At 36.3% G+C, this 13,666-nt stretch overlaps 1 protein-coding gene across 10 annotated transcripts in view; it reads left to right on the top strand.

The window, feature by feature from the left end:
- Positions 1–13,666, top strand: part of TASP1 (taspase 1) — a 403,549-nt gene that overhangs the window by 105,352 nt on the left and 284,531 nt on the right. For all 10 annotated transcript variants that reach the window (XR_007717088.1, XM_050745318.1, XM_050745319.1 and 7 more), the window contains one exon: positions 12,897–13,016. Coding sequence is in view for 9 of the 10 variants with exons in the window: in XM_050745318.1 (XP_050601275.1) it covers positions 12,897–13,016 (120 nt within the window). In the remaining variant the exon portion in view is untranslated. The remainder of the gene's footprint in view (positions 1–12,896; positions 13,017–13,666) is intronic.

Genomic DNA, 13,666 nt, shown 5'->3' with positions numbered 1-13,666 from the left:
AGAGAAAATCCACATAAGGATATTTCCTCTTAATAGTACATTTTGCAGTCTTTCAATAGGTTTAAAATCTATTATTTAAGGGTTTCAAACATACATTAGTCTAAAAACTATGCTTGTTTTAATAAGCTTGTGTTTGGGGAAATAAAAGGGATAGGTTATCTAAAGTATTACCAAATAATATTATTATTCTTACTCAACATTATAGAGATGTAAGATAATATGTAAGTAAGGGAGGGAAATGAGTGTTGAAAAATAATAACCTTGAAACAGCCCACAATCTCCACTGGCCATTCCAAAGAGGTGAGTCAGGAAGTGCCCACAAGGGGGCGTGCTCATCTAGAGAAACTTGACCAAGTGCCTTTCCTGTTAACGCAGGTAAAAACTGCCTGTTTACAAGTGAGCTTCTAGACCATGTCTTCCCCCCACCGCCAGGAAAAAGAATGGACCCTCATCACAACAAGAATTCCTATCCATTTTGTAGCACATGTTTATTTTGGATGTGTGCTTTTCCAAGGGAGCTAGAGGTCTTACAGAATGGAAGTATGAATTGCCTTGTGAGCTCAGACAAGTTTATGAAGCTTGTGATTGTGCCTTTTTTTGGTTGTGCTAAGAGCATTTTTATTTTGTAAGCATTGTTGTCTTTTCTGTGAAGAAGGGTTAAGGTTTGTGAAATATCCTTTTTGGATTATTAGCCCAAGAAATAGGCAGTGCTCTCTTTTCACTGCTTCATCAGTTTGTGTAGCTTGAGGAACTACCAGCTAGTCATTTGGAGAAGTGCATGGGCTTTGATTGGTGTTTTTTCCACCAGAAGTCATGGCTTCTTGCAGTCTTTATTTTTGCTTTTCCAGTCCTCTTTTTTTTTTTTTTTTTTTTTAACCTTTGGCCTCAACATTATCACCAACAAACATTTATTGAATGCTATTTATGTACAGGTTTTTAAATAGATCTTAGAGAATGAATAGAGGATTTGGCACCTAGACCCTGCCCTTTATGTATTTTATCCAAAGGAATTACCCAATAAAAAGAAATCATGCCATTTGGTATGTGTTAGAAGAACAAAATCATCAGTGAGAGCCACAAGAATTAACTGGATAGAGAAATCACTCTAAGCTCTGCTGAGTTTCACATGGCAGCCTTAATGGAATTGGAGGAATTTAAGCTGGATGTTGGATAAAGGGTCAGACTTACATGTCTGGGTAGAAAGACAGATAAAAGTCCTGGGTTCAGAGGCCTGCGAATGGATGAGTTTGGTTGTACCTCAGGTTTTCTGCAGGACAGTGGTTTCAAACTCAGATGCCAAGGGTGCCAGGCAGGTAGGCAGCCTAAATGTGTGAGACAGATCTAGAGAGGTGGACAAGTAGAAGAGAGTGGGGCTGACTGGCCTTGTGTGTGTTCCATTGTAAGGTATTTAAAAAAAAATGTGTAACACCAAACTACACTTTGCTAGTCAAACCAAACGCTGGTTTTGGCACCTTGTAATTCCTGGTGGGGGAATGTCAGTTGATAAAGTTAAACTCTCTGCAGAATTTAGCAAAGTAAAATAGGCCATAGAGGAATTATGACCATAGCTAGAGTCCCCCTGGACATTTGCTACTTTTATTTGTATTATTGTACTTCTGACCAAATGAGGGGAATATTTTGAAATATGTATGAATGGCCCATCCTCGTGGCTATTTGAACTAAACCAGGCTTTTGGTTATTTAGAGTCTCTGAAAGTATCACTGAGATTAATTTGAATGACATTCGGTTTTCTAGGATATGGCACTATCACAATTTAGGTTATATTTTATATCCTAGGATATACTTAACTCCTTTCCTACTCTCTCAATTCTTTATTTTTACTTTCTAATAAGATCTATTGAGGAACAAAAGGATAAAGAGTATAATAGATACTTTTTCTTTCTTTTTGCTTTTCAATATGCTTATCTTTAATTGGTATGTATTTATGATTTTGAATATCAGTTTCTATTTTCATGGGTATATTCATAATTATGTGGCCATTTGGTGATATGCATAGATATGCTCTACTTAAAAAATTTCATGTTAAATAAAGTAACTTATTACTGTATTAAGTCAATGTTAAATATTGTTCTTCAGTCTGGAAAGGGTTGAATTTAAATCCAAGTTAAGTGGTCCGTCCCAATTGTTATGGTGTTTCATTGGCAGGAATAGAATCCAGATTGTCCATGCTACCTTCCAGTCCTTTATCTGTTATTCCCCACTTCTTTAAGACTCAGTTTAAAGGCTGGCAGAGCTCTCGTATTTAAAAGGGAAGGTGTAATTTTATCTAGAGAAGATAAATATGTGCCCTAAAATGAAAGAAAGACCAGAGGTCCAGACCATAGCCAGGTGTTTTTGGAAAGAGCCAAATTGGACAACTAAATTGGAAAAGGTTGCCTGCATTTATAAAGGAGATTTTCTTCCTATTTATTAATAATTAGCAAGGTCTTAGGTTGTCTAGCTTTGTATTTTTAAATCTGCCCAGTAATTAATTCATATCCTATTAGTCAGTATGTTAGTAGCATGTTGTGTTGTTTCTGTCTTTGAAGTATTAATGCTATGATACACATGCCTCTATGAGGTAAAACTACCAAATAATCTTGGTTCTCTTCTTCTCTCTTGAATATATTTCCCAGACAGTGGTGACTGATTACAGTGAAGGATGAGCAGCTCTCCAGTGGGAGAAACAAAGTTAGAGCTAAAGTGTAGTATGGGCATTGCTTATTCTCACTTTTAGGAAATCAAGAAAGTTTGGAGTAAAATAGAACTGAATTAGTAGAAAATGAGAAAAGTGTGATCCAGTACCAAATGACCTCATAGGATGGGAGGGCAGTAAAGAATTGTTACAAAAAGGAAACACTGAATATAGGAATATGGGACCAATATCAAGAAATATAATTTTTTTATAAATAAAGTGAGAGGCTTAATGTTTGATGGTTTTAGTCTTAGAAGTTTGTTTTGAACAGTAGACTAAAGGGCACACAAAACTTCCAGAAATAAGGACTGCTCCCATATTACGAGAAATGGGTGTGGATTTCGGTTTGGTTATTATGGGGACTAGCCAAATATTTCATGACAGTTGTTTAAGGATGTGCTTTTGGGAACAAACTCATTTAAGAGTGATGTGCAAAAATGTTACATTTAGGGAAGATCTAAATATGAAATAATCAGAAATGTGAGGTAATAGAAAACTGCTTTAGTTAAGCTGAGTTTGGATCACATGTCCAATTGAGCAAGATGCAGTTTCAGAGGGAACAAAGTTTGAGTTATTGATGAGATTCAATTAAAGAATATTAATTTTATGATACTTTGTTTCTTATAGATGCATGAGGGGCAAGAGAAGCCAACAAAGATCCTCGTAGGTCTTCTTGTATTGGGGAGAAATATGTGTTTTAGAGGTTGAAAGGTGCAAAGGCCTCCTGTTTGGTCAGGAAGTGATTCAAGAAATCTTTGTTTTTGAGACGAAGTCTCGCTGGGTCACCCAGGATGGAGTGCAGTGGCGCAATCTCGGCTCACTGTAGCCTCCGCCTCTGAGGTTGAGGCTATTCTCTTGCTTCAGCCTCCTGAGTAGCTGGGACTATAGGCGTATGCCATTGTGCCTGACTAATTTTTTTATATTTTTAGTAGAGATGGGGTTTCTCTATGTTGACCAGGCTGATCTTGAACTCCTGACCTCAAGTGATCTGCCTGCCTTGGTCTCCCAAAGTGTAGGGATTACAGGTGTGAGCCACCGCGGCTAGCCAAGAAATCTTTTTCTGGAATTATTTGAGCCTGTATCACTTGAAGATGTGTAGTACTTGAATGTGTGGTGTGGGTGGGGTGGGGATGAGGGTAGGGGTGGAAAGTGACATTTGCACTGTATGAAGTGCAAGTGAGGCAGAGATGCCAGTGTCTGTTATTACTTGAGAGAGACGAGGCTAGTGTTGGAGGACAAGGCAGGAGGGATGGGCTTTTGCTGAGATTTAGGTGATACACAGAGAAAGTGATTGCCAATCAGATTGAATTCATTCAAGTATTTTTTCACAGAACCAACTTTGCCTTTTTTTGGTCTCTTTATTTAAAGTTTATAACTATCTCTTTCATTGATTTTTCAGTTTTTCTTTGTTTTTTTTCCCCCCTCTTTGTGTTTATCTTGTTCTCTTTCTAATTTCTTTTGTTGGATAGTTAGCTTATTAATTTTATCTTCTTTTCTGATGTTAAAATTTTGGACATAAGTTTCCCTCTCTGTACTACTTTTACTGTATCCCACAAGTTTTGAAATGCTACATTTTTGTTATTCATTATTAAGTATTTTTGTTCCCATGTTGATTTATTTGATCCATAAATTATTTAGAAGAGTTTTTTATTCTTTTAATTTCTAAATTTTATCTACTGTTGTCTCCTAAGTTAATTGTATTATAGTCAGAGAGTATATTCTGTTTGATATTGGTTTTTGAAATTTGTTAATGATTTAGTTTATGATTTAATGTGCGATCAGTTTGTGCCTAAAAAGAAACTTTCTTTTCTAATATTGGGTACAGAGATCTGTCAGTGCTATCAAGTCAAGCTTTTCAATATGCTATTCACATCCATTTCTTACTGATTTTTCCTGCTTGACCTCTTCATAATCGAGAGAAACGTGTTAAAATATCTCATTGTGGAGTATGATTTGTTGATTTCTCTGTTTTTACTTTACATAAATTTGAGGCTTTTAAAAAATACATACAAATTTAGAATTATTATATTTCCTTGGTGACTCCAAGCTTTCAGCATTTATCATGTAAAGCCCTGTATCTCTATTAATGCTTTCTGTCTTAACACTTATTTTGTGTGATGTTAACATAGTTTCATTGTTTGGATTGATATCTGCTTGGCATATCAGTTTTTTCTTCCCCATCCTTTTACTTTTGACTTTTCCATATACTTATGCTTTATGTTTATCTGTCATACATAACATCTAGCCAGATTTTAAAATCCAATCTGACATTCAATAAGACGTTATTATTTTTAAAGAATTTTTTTTTTTTTTTTTTTTTTTTTTTTTTTGGAGACTGAGTCTCGCTCTGTCGCCTAGGCTGGAGGGCAGTGGCACGATCTCGGCTCACTGTAACTTTTGTTTCCCAGGTTCAAGCAATTCTCCTGCCTCAGGCTCCCGAGTAACTGGGACTATAGGCACACGCCACCATGCCCGGCTAATGTTTTGTATTTTTCGTTGAGACGGGGTTTCACTATGTGTTTTAATTTATATGCAGGTTTGCCATTGTATTTCCTTACCCATGTCTTGTTGCGTGTCTGCTTGTCCTCTTTCATTTATTTCCCTTCTTCTTGAAATATGTCATTTATTTATTTATTCATCGATTCAACAGGTGTTTACTGAATGCCTAAGAGGTGTCAAGTGCTTTTCTGGGTGCTTGGCATATGTTAGTGAATAAAATATGCAAAGGTTCCTGCCTTCATCAAGCCTATCATCTTGTCAGAAAGATAGGCAATTTAAATGATATGAGCATTATATCGTTTTAGAAGGTGATGAGATGTTATGGAAAAAATATAGAGAAAGGAGAGTAGGTGTGCTTGTGTGTGGATGGTGGGGAGGATGCAGAAGGAGGACAGGTTGTAGTGTTAAGTAGAATGCCCCTTACAAACTTTATTAAATGCAGTCCTCCTGGCAGTGAACTCATTGGATTTATTTATATATTTATAAATGTCTTTAATTTTGTTCCTAAAAGGCAGTGTTGTTGAATATCGTTTCTAAGTTTATAGTTACTTTTCTTTGAGGATATTATACCAACCATTATATCCTTCTGGCCTACTGAGCTTCCAGGAATTTGGCTGTCGTTCTGTTGTAGGTGACATCTCTTTTCTGTCTGGCTTTTTCCCTTTTTCTGTGGCTTCCTGGAGATCAGGATTCTTGTTTTCTATCAGTTCTGGAAAATTTGAGCCATTTCGTCTTTAAATATTTTCTCTCTTTTATTCTGTGTATTCTCTCTAGTTAGCCACAGATTAGACTTTGAGCCATGTCTCCTAATATCTCATTCATGTTTTTCAGGTTTTCCCCCTTTTTCTTACAGTTACAACCAAATGTGTATTAAATATGCCTTATACCAATAGAAAAAAGTTGAAAAGTTTGTTCACGATTTGATGTTTTGAGTATTTGGTTTTATTTTTTAAGATAATACATTGCTATTGATTTTTTTTTTGGCCTTTTTTACAGGCAAAATTTACATACAGTAAAATGCATGCATCTTGAGTGTGTAATTCGATGAATTTTGACATGTGTATATAACCATATAATCAATACTCCTGTCAAAATATAGAATATTTCCACGACTCCAGAAAGTTTTCTTGTGCCCCTTCGTAGTTAATGCCCTCCCCAATGAAGATAACAATTTTCTGATTCTTTTTCACCATAGTTTTACTTGTTCATTAAAATGGAGTCTATGTATTCTTTTGTGTCCAGCTTCTTTTGCTCAGCATATAAGATTATTCGTATTGTTCCATATAGCATGGGCTCCTTTTTATTGCTTAGCAATCCTCCCATATTGACAATATCATAATTTGTTTCCCCATTCCCCTGTTGATAGACATTTGGATTGTTCCCAGGTTTTGGCTATCGCAAATAAAGGTGCCATGAACACCCTTGACAAGTCTTTTTGTGGTATACATTTTGACTTCTTTTTGGTAAATACTTAAGTATTTCATTGTTAGTTCATAGATTGGTTTATGTTTAATGTAGAACTTATAAATTTTGATTTAGAATTATAAAATTGTGATTAATATTCATTTCTGACAAATAAGCAAAATTGGACATATTTATCATTAAATATTTGAACTAATATTTGAAGTCCTTGAGATGTGTTCTGTAAGTATTTTGATAGGATGAATGCAGTTTAATGACCTAGTTAATGTCATCTTAAGGAACTTGCTGTAATTTTTATTTCAACTTCAGCATATCCTAGGTTCTCAATCTTTAACCAATGGTTCACTATGGGTATAAGTTAAATGATGTTAATTAAACTGCATATGAGTGAGAATAGAAATGATTTAAAGCTGCATAAAACTACTTTTGTGATGATATTTACTGTCTAGCTATGTAATAATTTAAGCCATGAGTATGTTCGTGTGATGTCTACTATCACTTACACACACTCATTCAACATGGACTCTGAGACCCTTCAAACTGTTCCATTTTAAAGAGAAAACTTACATTTCTTTACATTATTTAAAAGATTATCTTAAAAACCAAGATGAAAACCATTGCCTTTTCCACCTTTAATGTTGCAAACCCCAGAACATTGTATAGGAATTCTACCAGTTAGAAAACATTGTCCTTTGCTATCTTTGAGGGTTCAGAATTTTTAAGTAATCTTTTTTATAGTATGAATTTAATTCCTCTAACCCAGATATGTTGTATCCCCCTAAAAGCATGGTTCAAACACTTTATTTTTATTTTAACCTGAAGATGCTTCTGTTAATTTTTGTTGAGTGATTTAGGAAATAAGTAGTATAAAGATTTTATTGTTTACTTTTTACTTGTTTAGAGACAGTGTCTTACTCTGTTGCTCTGGCTGGAGTGCAGTGATGTGATGATTGCTCACTGTAGCCTTGCACTCCTGGGCACAGGGGATCTTCCAGCCTCAACCTCCTGAGTAGCTCAGACTACAGGTTTGTGCCGCCATGCCTGGCTGATTTTTTTATTTTTTGTAGAGACAGGGTCTGCTATGTTGACCACTCTGTTTAAATTTTTATATAGTATACAGTTTTTTCCTCTTGCTCCGTAAATATATTTGGTACCAATTTGTGTAGTGTTGCAAAGCCATTTAATTCATACCCATTAAACAAAGAAAATAAAAGATTACTTTAGAATAGACATCTTGACTATAGTTTATAAGAAACATCATTAATAGTATTGGGCATCAGAAGATGATTTTCTGAAGAGGGAAGATAATATCATTGAGTGTTCCTATGTTGAGATTTTTTCTGGTTTCATGCAGTCCACATAGGTGAGAGTAAATAATTCTAGCTAAATTATTATTATTATTTTTTGAGACAGGGTCTCACTGTGTCACCCAGGCTGGAGTGCAGTGGCGTGATCTCCGCTCACTGCAACCTCCACCTCCTGGGTTCAAGTGATTCTCCCAGTCTCTGAGTAGCTGGGACTACAGGTGCACCCCACCATGCCCAGCTAATTTTTTTTTTTTTTTTGGTATTTGTGGTAGAGACAGGGTTTCACCATGTTGGCCAGGCTGGTCTCGAACTCCTGATCTCAGGAGATCCACCCACCTTGGCGTCCCAAAGTGCTGGAATTACAGGCGTGAGCCACCCAGCCCGGCCTAGCTAGATTATACTTTGTTTACAGATAGTTGATAAACTGTAGCCCACAGTGGCCCTGCTGTTGGAGGGCTGATTTGTGAGAGATATAGAACTAGGTCTAGATGTTCTGTAGCAGGAGCCATCTCTCTATGTTTAGGATACTCAGAGATGTGAAAGCTTTATGATGGCATTGTTGTACTGTCATGTTAGGGTGTAAGTCATCTGCATTTCTCAAGTGGAAGCTCATGCCAGTTATAATGCTGCTCTCAAACCTAACAAAGGTATATGAGGAGGGGTTGGTATGTTTTCAATGTTTTCAAAGAATGCATTTCTGTCTTTATCATTATATTAAGATAATCCCATAATAGACCTATTTTAGAACGCACTTATACATTTAAGGTTTATTCTTATATTTTAGCTACTTGATGTTTGAGTAATTCTGGATGGAAGAAAGACCGAGTTAATAAGATAAAAGACTGGTAGCTGGGGCTGGGCATGGTGGCTTACCATGCGCCGAGGCGCTGAGGCAGGTGGATCGCCTGAGGTCAGGAGTTCAAGACCAGCCTGGCTAACATAGTGAAACACCATCTCTACTAAAAATACAAAAAAATTAGCTGGGTGTGGTGGTGGGTGCCTGTAATCCCAGCTACTCGGGAAGCTTAGGCTGTGAGCCAGCATCACGCCATTGCACTCCAGCCTGGGCAACAAGAGCAAAATTCTGTCTCAAAAAAAAAAAAAAAAAAAAAAAAAAAAGAATACTGAGATGGGTTTCTTGGCAGATTTCAGAGAGTGCAGATTAGAGGCTTAATTTTCTGGTGGCAAGTGCCTTAACTTTGTATTAAGGGATTTATTCCTTTTAAAGTAGTTTACATGTGTTAATTTAATTCTTATAATAACTACATAATAACCATTTCTATTTGGAGCAGAGAAAACAGGGACTGCTTATTTATTGGTTACTTCAAGAAAGTTTTATTTCAATGTTTTCTTTAACACATGTAACCTGTCTGCTAACTTTCTATACATGTTTATTTTGAAGGGAACTATAGTTTTATACAGTTGCTTTTTAGTTACAACTTTATCAAAAAAGTAATAGAAATAGCATGTTTTAGTCAAGGACAATAGGTATATGTGTATCCGTGTAGTGCATATATTTTTAAGTATTTATAGAGTGTAAGAGTGTAATAGTAGCTCTGTATAGTAACAGTCATTGTATGTTTTTTAACCTTTCTAAGATTTCATTCCTGTACAACCAAGCTCTGTGAAATTATTATGGCCAAAATACCAATGTTTGTCTTTCACCTAATTTATCTGCACTTCATAAAAATGCTTAAATATTACTTCATCATCCTTAAATTTGCTGTGCAGTATGTGAAGTCTATAAACTAGTTCTTGAATATTTATGAAGTAATTCTGATTTTTTTTTTAAGGTGTTACAGGCTCTTAGGAATATTTAGCTTAATTTGGAACAGGATTCTCTATTATTTGTGTGATTTTTCATTTTTGAAAACCAAGTTAAGAGTAAATCCATCTATGTATAATCCAGTTACACTGACATCGGTTTTTGTATCTTTCTATAGGAGTTTGGTTAGGCATAACAGTTCTCATGCTTCACAATATCCTGATTGAAATGCTAGGAAAAGTGCTTTACAGATAATGCATAGCATTGTGTATACGTTACTTATCCCCTGTATAAAATTCTGTTCTACAGAATGCATGGGTAGTATCAGCAGTTGCAGTTTATAAAAAAGAACTAATGAAAAATACCCTTAAGAGAGTAGGTTGTAAGCATTCTCGCCAGAAATAAATGATTCTGTGAGGTAATGTATACGTTAATTAGCTTGATTTCTGCAGTCGGTGCCTGTGTCAAAACATCGTGCTGTATACCATAAATATAGATAATCTTTATTCATTAAAATAACTAAAATGTAAAAAAGAGACATAACTGTCCCTCAAAGGTTGGACAGTGAAATAGGATGGAAGTCCCAATTTGATTATTTACCGGAAGCAATTATCCTTATTTGGTAGGCCTAATGGAGACAGTCACTTTATGCCTTACTTGGGCTAGGGGAAAAAGTGTGTAAAAATTTCCAGAATTTTAAAACAAAGAATAAGGGCAAAAAGTACTGGCATATGTCTCTCAATAAAAACTCAGTATTTCCAAAAAATAATCTTAAAAGAATACCCTTTCTTTACTTTTCTGTTATTGTTGAGGAAAGTTATTTTACAGTTTGTTTATTTGTATGAGATTTGTTTGCTTTTTAAAGGTGTAAGATCAGTATTTTAAAATACACATACCAAATCCATGTAGTATAATAGTGGTGATAAGCTGTCAGTTGACAGTTGAGCAAGATAGAACTTAAATCTTTTATACTGGCATAGTGTTAGCCTTAGGTAGTTTATGTTTCTCCTTAAGCAGATTTGTGCCTGTAAATAGTTTGCTTCAGAATGAATGGGGCAGGTATTTGGTGGATAATGATCCCCTGGGGTGGGATGCTGTTAGACCGTTAGCATAATGTGGAATATTGTTAGATGTGCGGTCTTGGATAGTTCCCAGATTGCTCCATCAGAATCTGCATTGAAACAAATTCTCCTGATGATCTGTGTGCACATTAAAATTTGAGAAGCCTTCCTAAAAAAGACATCAAATTTGGCATCTGGGGAACTAACACTTCTCTACTCGAGATTGCAAGAATATAAAGATTTGGAAATTATTTATTAGAATTATAAAACAAATATTCCTCTTAAAAGTATATTTCTCTTTAAGATTATCCATCTTTTCTGGAATAAAATGTTTTTAATGCATTTCTGTACTGCTGTTCTTAATCTTACCTAGCAGAGAAGATAGACTTTGCTTTGTCCAACCTGAACGAGCGAGTCTGGTTATTGTTAAGTCTTCCCTAAGATAGCGGCAGCATCTGGATTTGCATGAAGTCAAATCTTGTGAAACGGAGGTAGAAAACTGGCCCTGACACTGGGATGGCATTGCATGGTATTCACTATTGGGCATGTTTTGTAACACCAGGGATACAGATATCCTGCATCCTAATTAAAAAATAAGTATGTCCTGAGTGTCTATTGAATTCAGCGTGATATGGAGTGGATCAAACCCTTCCTCAGGGAGTGTATGGCCAGGTTAAGAAGTATTCTTGAAGGGCACATGCCTTGAGCAGAACTATGGCATTCTGAGATATGATCATGTGGATCCATTGTCTAGACTTTCTCCAGCTGTGGTTAAAAGAGGGATTAGGCATATAGCATTCTTTTTAGCCAGTTCAGCATTTCCTATCAAAGTAAGTACTGTCATAGTATATCAGTATATTTAAGGGAAATTAGAATTTAGAGCAAGAAATATAAATTCTAGATGTAAGTATCTTTTCCTAACAGACTTAATGTAAAATTTTGTTGTGGCACACTCTACTCCTGAGTTTTCCAGTTTGCTTTAGGGAAAAATCTCTTGTTTGAATTCTGCTTCCAGTATTAGAAACTCTTCAATGTTGCTCAGCTTCTGAGATGGCCCCAGGAACTCATTGACTTTTCTGGTGATTGCTTTAGTGTGTCATTTTGCTTCTTGTGGATCTCTTAGTACCAACCAAGTCCTGCTCAGTAGTGTGAGCAATAAACCACACAGGATGGGGAGCTGTTCATGTTGAACCCTGCGTTGGGCCTGGCTCTTACATGCATACTGGTGGTGGGGGTAAGGGTGGGATCTAGGGTTGAGGGGCAAGGTTTGAAAACCAATGTCCTAGCATAAGAACACTACCATGTCTACTATTAACCTAAAAACCTACCTTAAGCCCCCTTTTTAATATGTGAGACTTCTTCTTCCCTGAATTTTTTTCTTGCCTCCCTTAAACATTATTTCTATCCAGTAGTGTAGTGTTTGTCTCTCTTGCACAGGTGACCAGAAACTTTGGAGGTAGGAGACAGCTGCTCATAGTCACTAAATGTCACTAAGTGCCTTAAACACGTGGAACCTGGAACAAAACATCGAAACACAAAGATGCCTTCCAAGAACATACACTTTTCTGCCATACAATTGGCAAGCATCTTACTGTTATAGGAGAGAAGGGAGCTTGCCATGAAGTTTCTCACAAACAAGGAACTCTAAGAGAAAAATGATAGTGTGGTATACTTTAAGATTGTAAATGCCATTTTCTTAATTTATTGTGTGGAATGTATTTCTATTAGATGTTTGTGTATAATACTTAAAGAAATACTAACAAGGGTATTTATTGGTTCATTTATGCCACAGATCTTTTCCTCTACACATTCTCAAACATGAACTTAATTCTTGAGAATGAAGAGACACTGCTGTATACTGTAATTTATATTAAATTGTGATATGTCCTCTATTAAAAAGACAATATAGCCTTATTATTAGAGAAAAGCAACAGGACACCTTTTGTTCGGGATTTCTCTGTGGAAAATACATTTTGACTTAAATAGGATTTAAATGGCAACTTGTTAATAGATAATTTTAGCAGATTGCTCAATGTTCCACTTAGGGATTAGTTTAGATTTTGTTGTGTCATGATTGTACAGAAAAGTGCTATACAGATTGTCCCACGCCATGCCTAGTGAATACTTGTGCCACTTTTGCTCTACAGGAAAATGACTCAGGCACTTTGGACACGGTGGGCGCTGTGGTTGTGGACCACGAAGGGAATGTTGCTGCTGCTGTCTCCAGTGGAGGCTTGGCCTTGAAACATCCGGGGAGAGTTGGGCAGGTAAGTAATTACGAGTTTTTTAAACTAGCCTTTCAAAGTAAAGCATGGAATTTTTAGCTCACAATTTTTTTTTTTTTTTTTGAGACAGAGTCTCACTGGAGTCTGTCTGGAGACTCTTTGCCCAGGCTGAAGTACAGTGGCATGATCTCAGCTCTATGCAAGCTCCACCTCCCAGGTTCACACCATTCTCCTGCCTCAGCCTCCTGAATAGCTGGGACTACAGGCACCCGCCAACATGCCTGGCTAATTTTTTTGTACTTTTAGTAGAGACCGGGTTTCACCGTGTTAGCCAGGATGGTGTCTATCTCCTGACCTCATGATCCACCCACCTCGGCCTCCCAGAGTGCTGGGATTACAGGCGTGAGCCACTGTGCCCGGTCCAGCTCACAATTTTTTAACCAGTGGGAACATTTTTTCTTTAGAAAAAAATGAATATAATTGTTTTTTTAACATCTAGTATAAATCATCAACCAAATACCTTTTTAAGATTCTTTTTAAGAAAACCTATCTCATAGTAATTGGTTTGTTTCTCATCTTTACAATGGGTGATCCTAGTTTTGCCACTTTCAGCAGGCTGGGCACTGGCCTGGGTATTTAATAGAAATTTCATAAATGTGTGCCAGTTTCCATTTGCTCTCTGTAAATATCAC

Source organism: Macaca thibetana, chromosome 10 (genome assembly GCF_024542745.1).
Source record: "Macaca thibetana thibetana isolate TM-01 chromosome 10, ASM2454274v1, whole genome shotgun sequence".
Classification (NCBI taxonomy): domain Eukaryota; kingdom Metazoa; phylum Chordata; class Mammalia; order Primates; family Cercopithecidae; genus Macaca; species Macaca thibetana.
The sequence above is the reverse complement of the archived record's forward strand: the minus strand, read 5'-3'. Positions and strand labels throughout refer to the sequence as shown.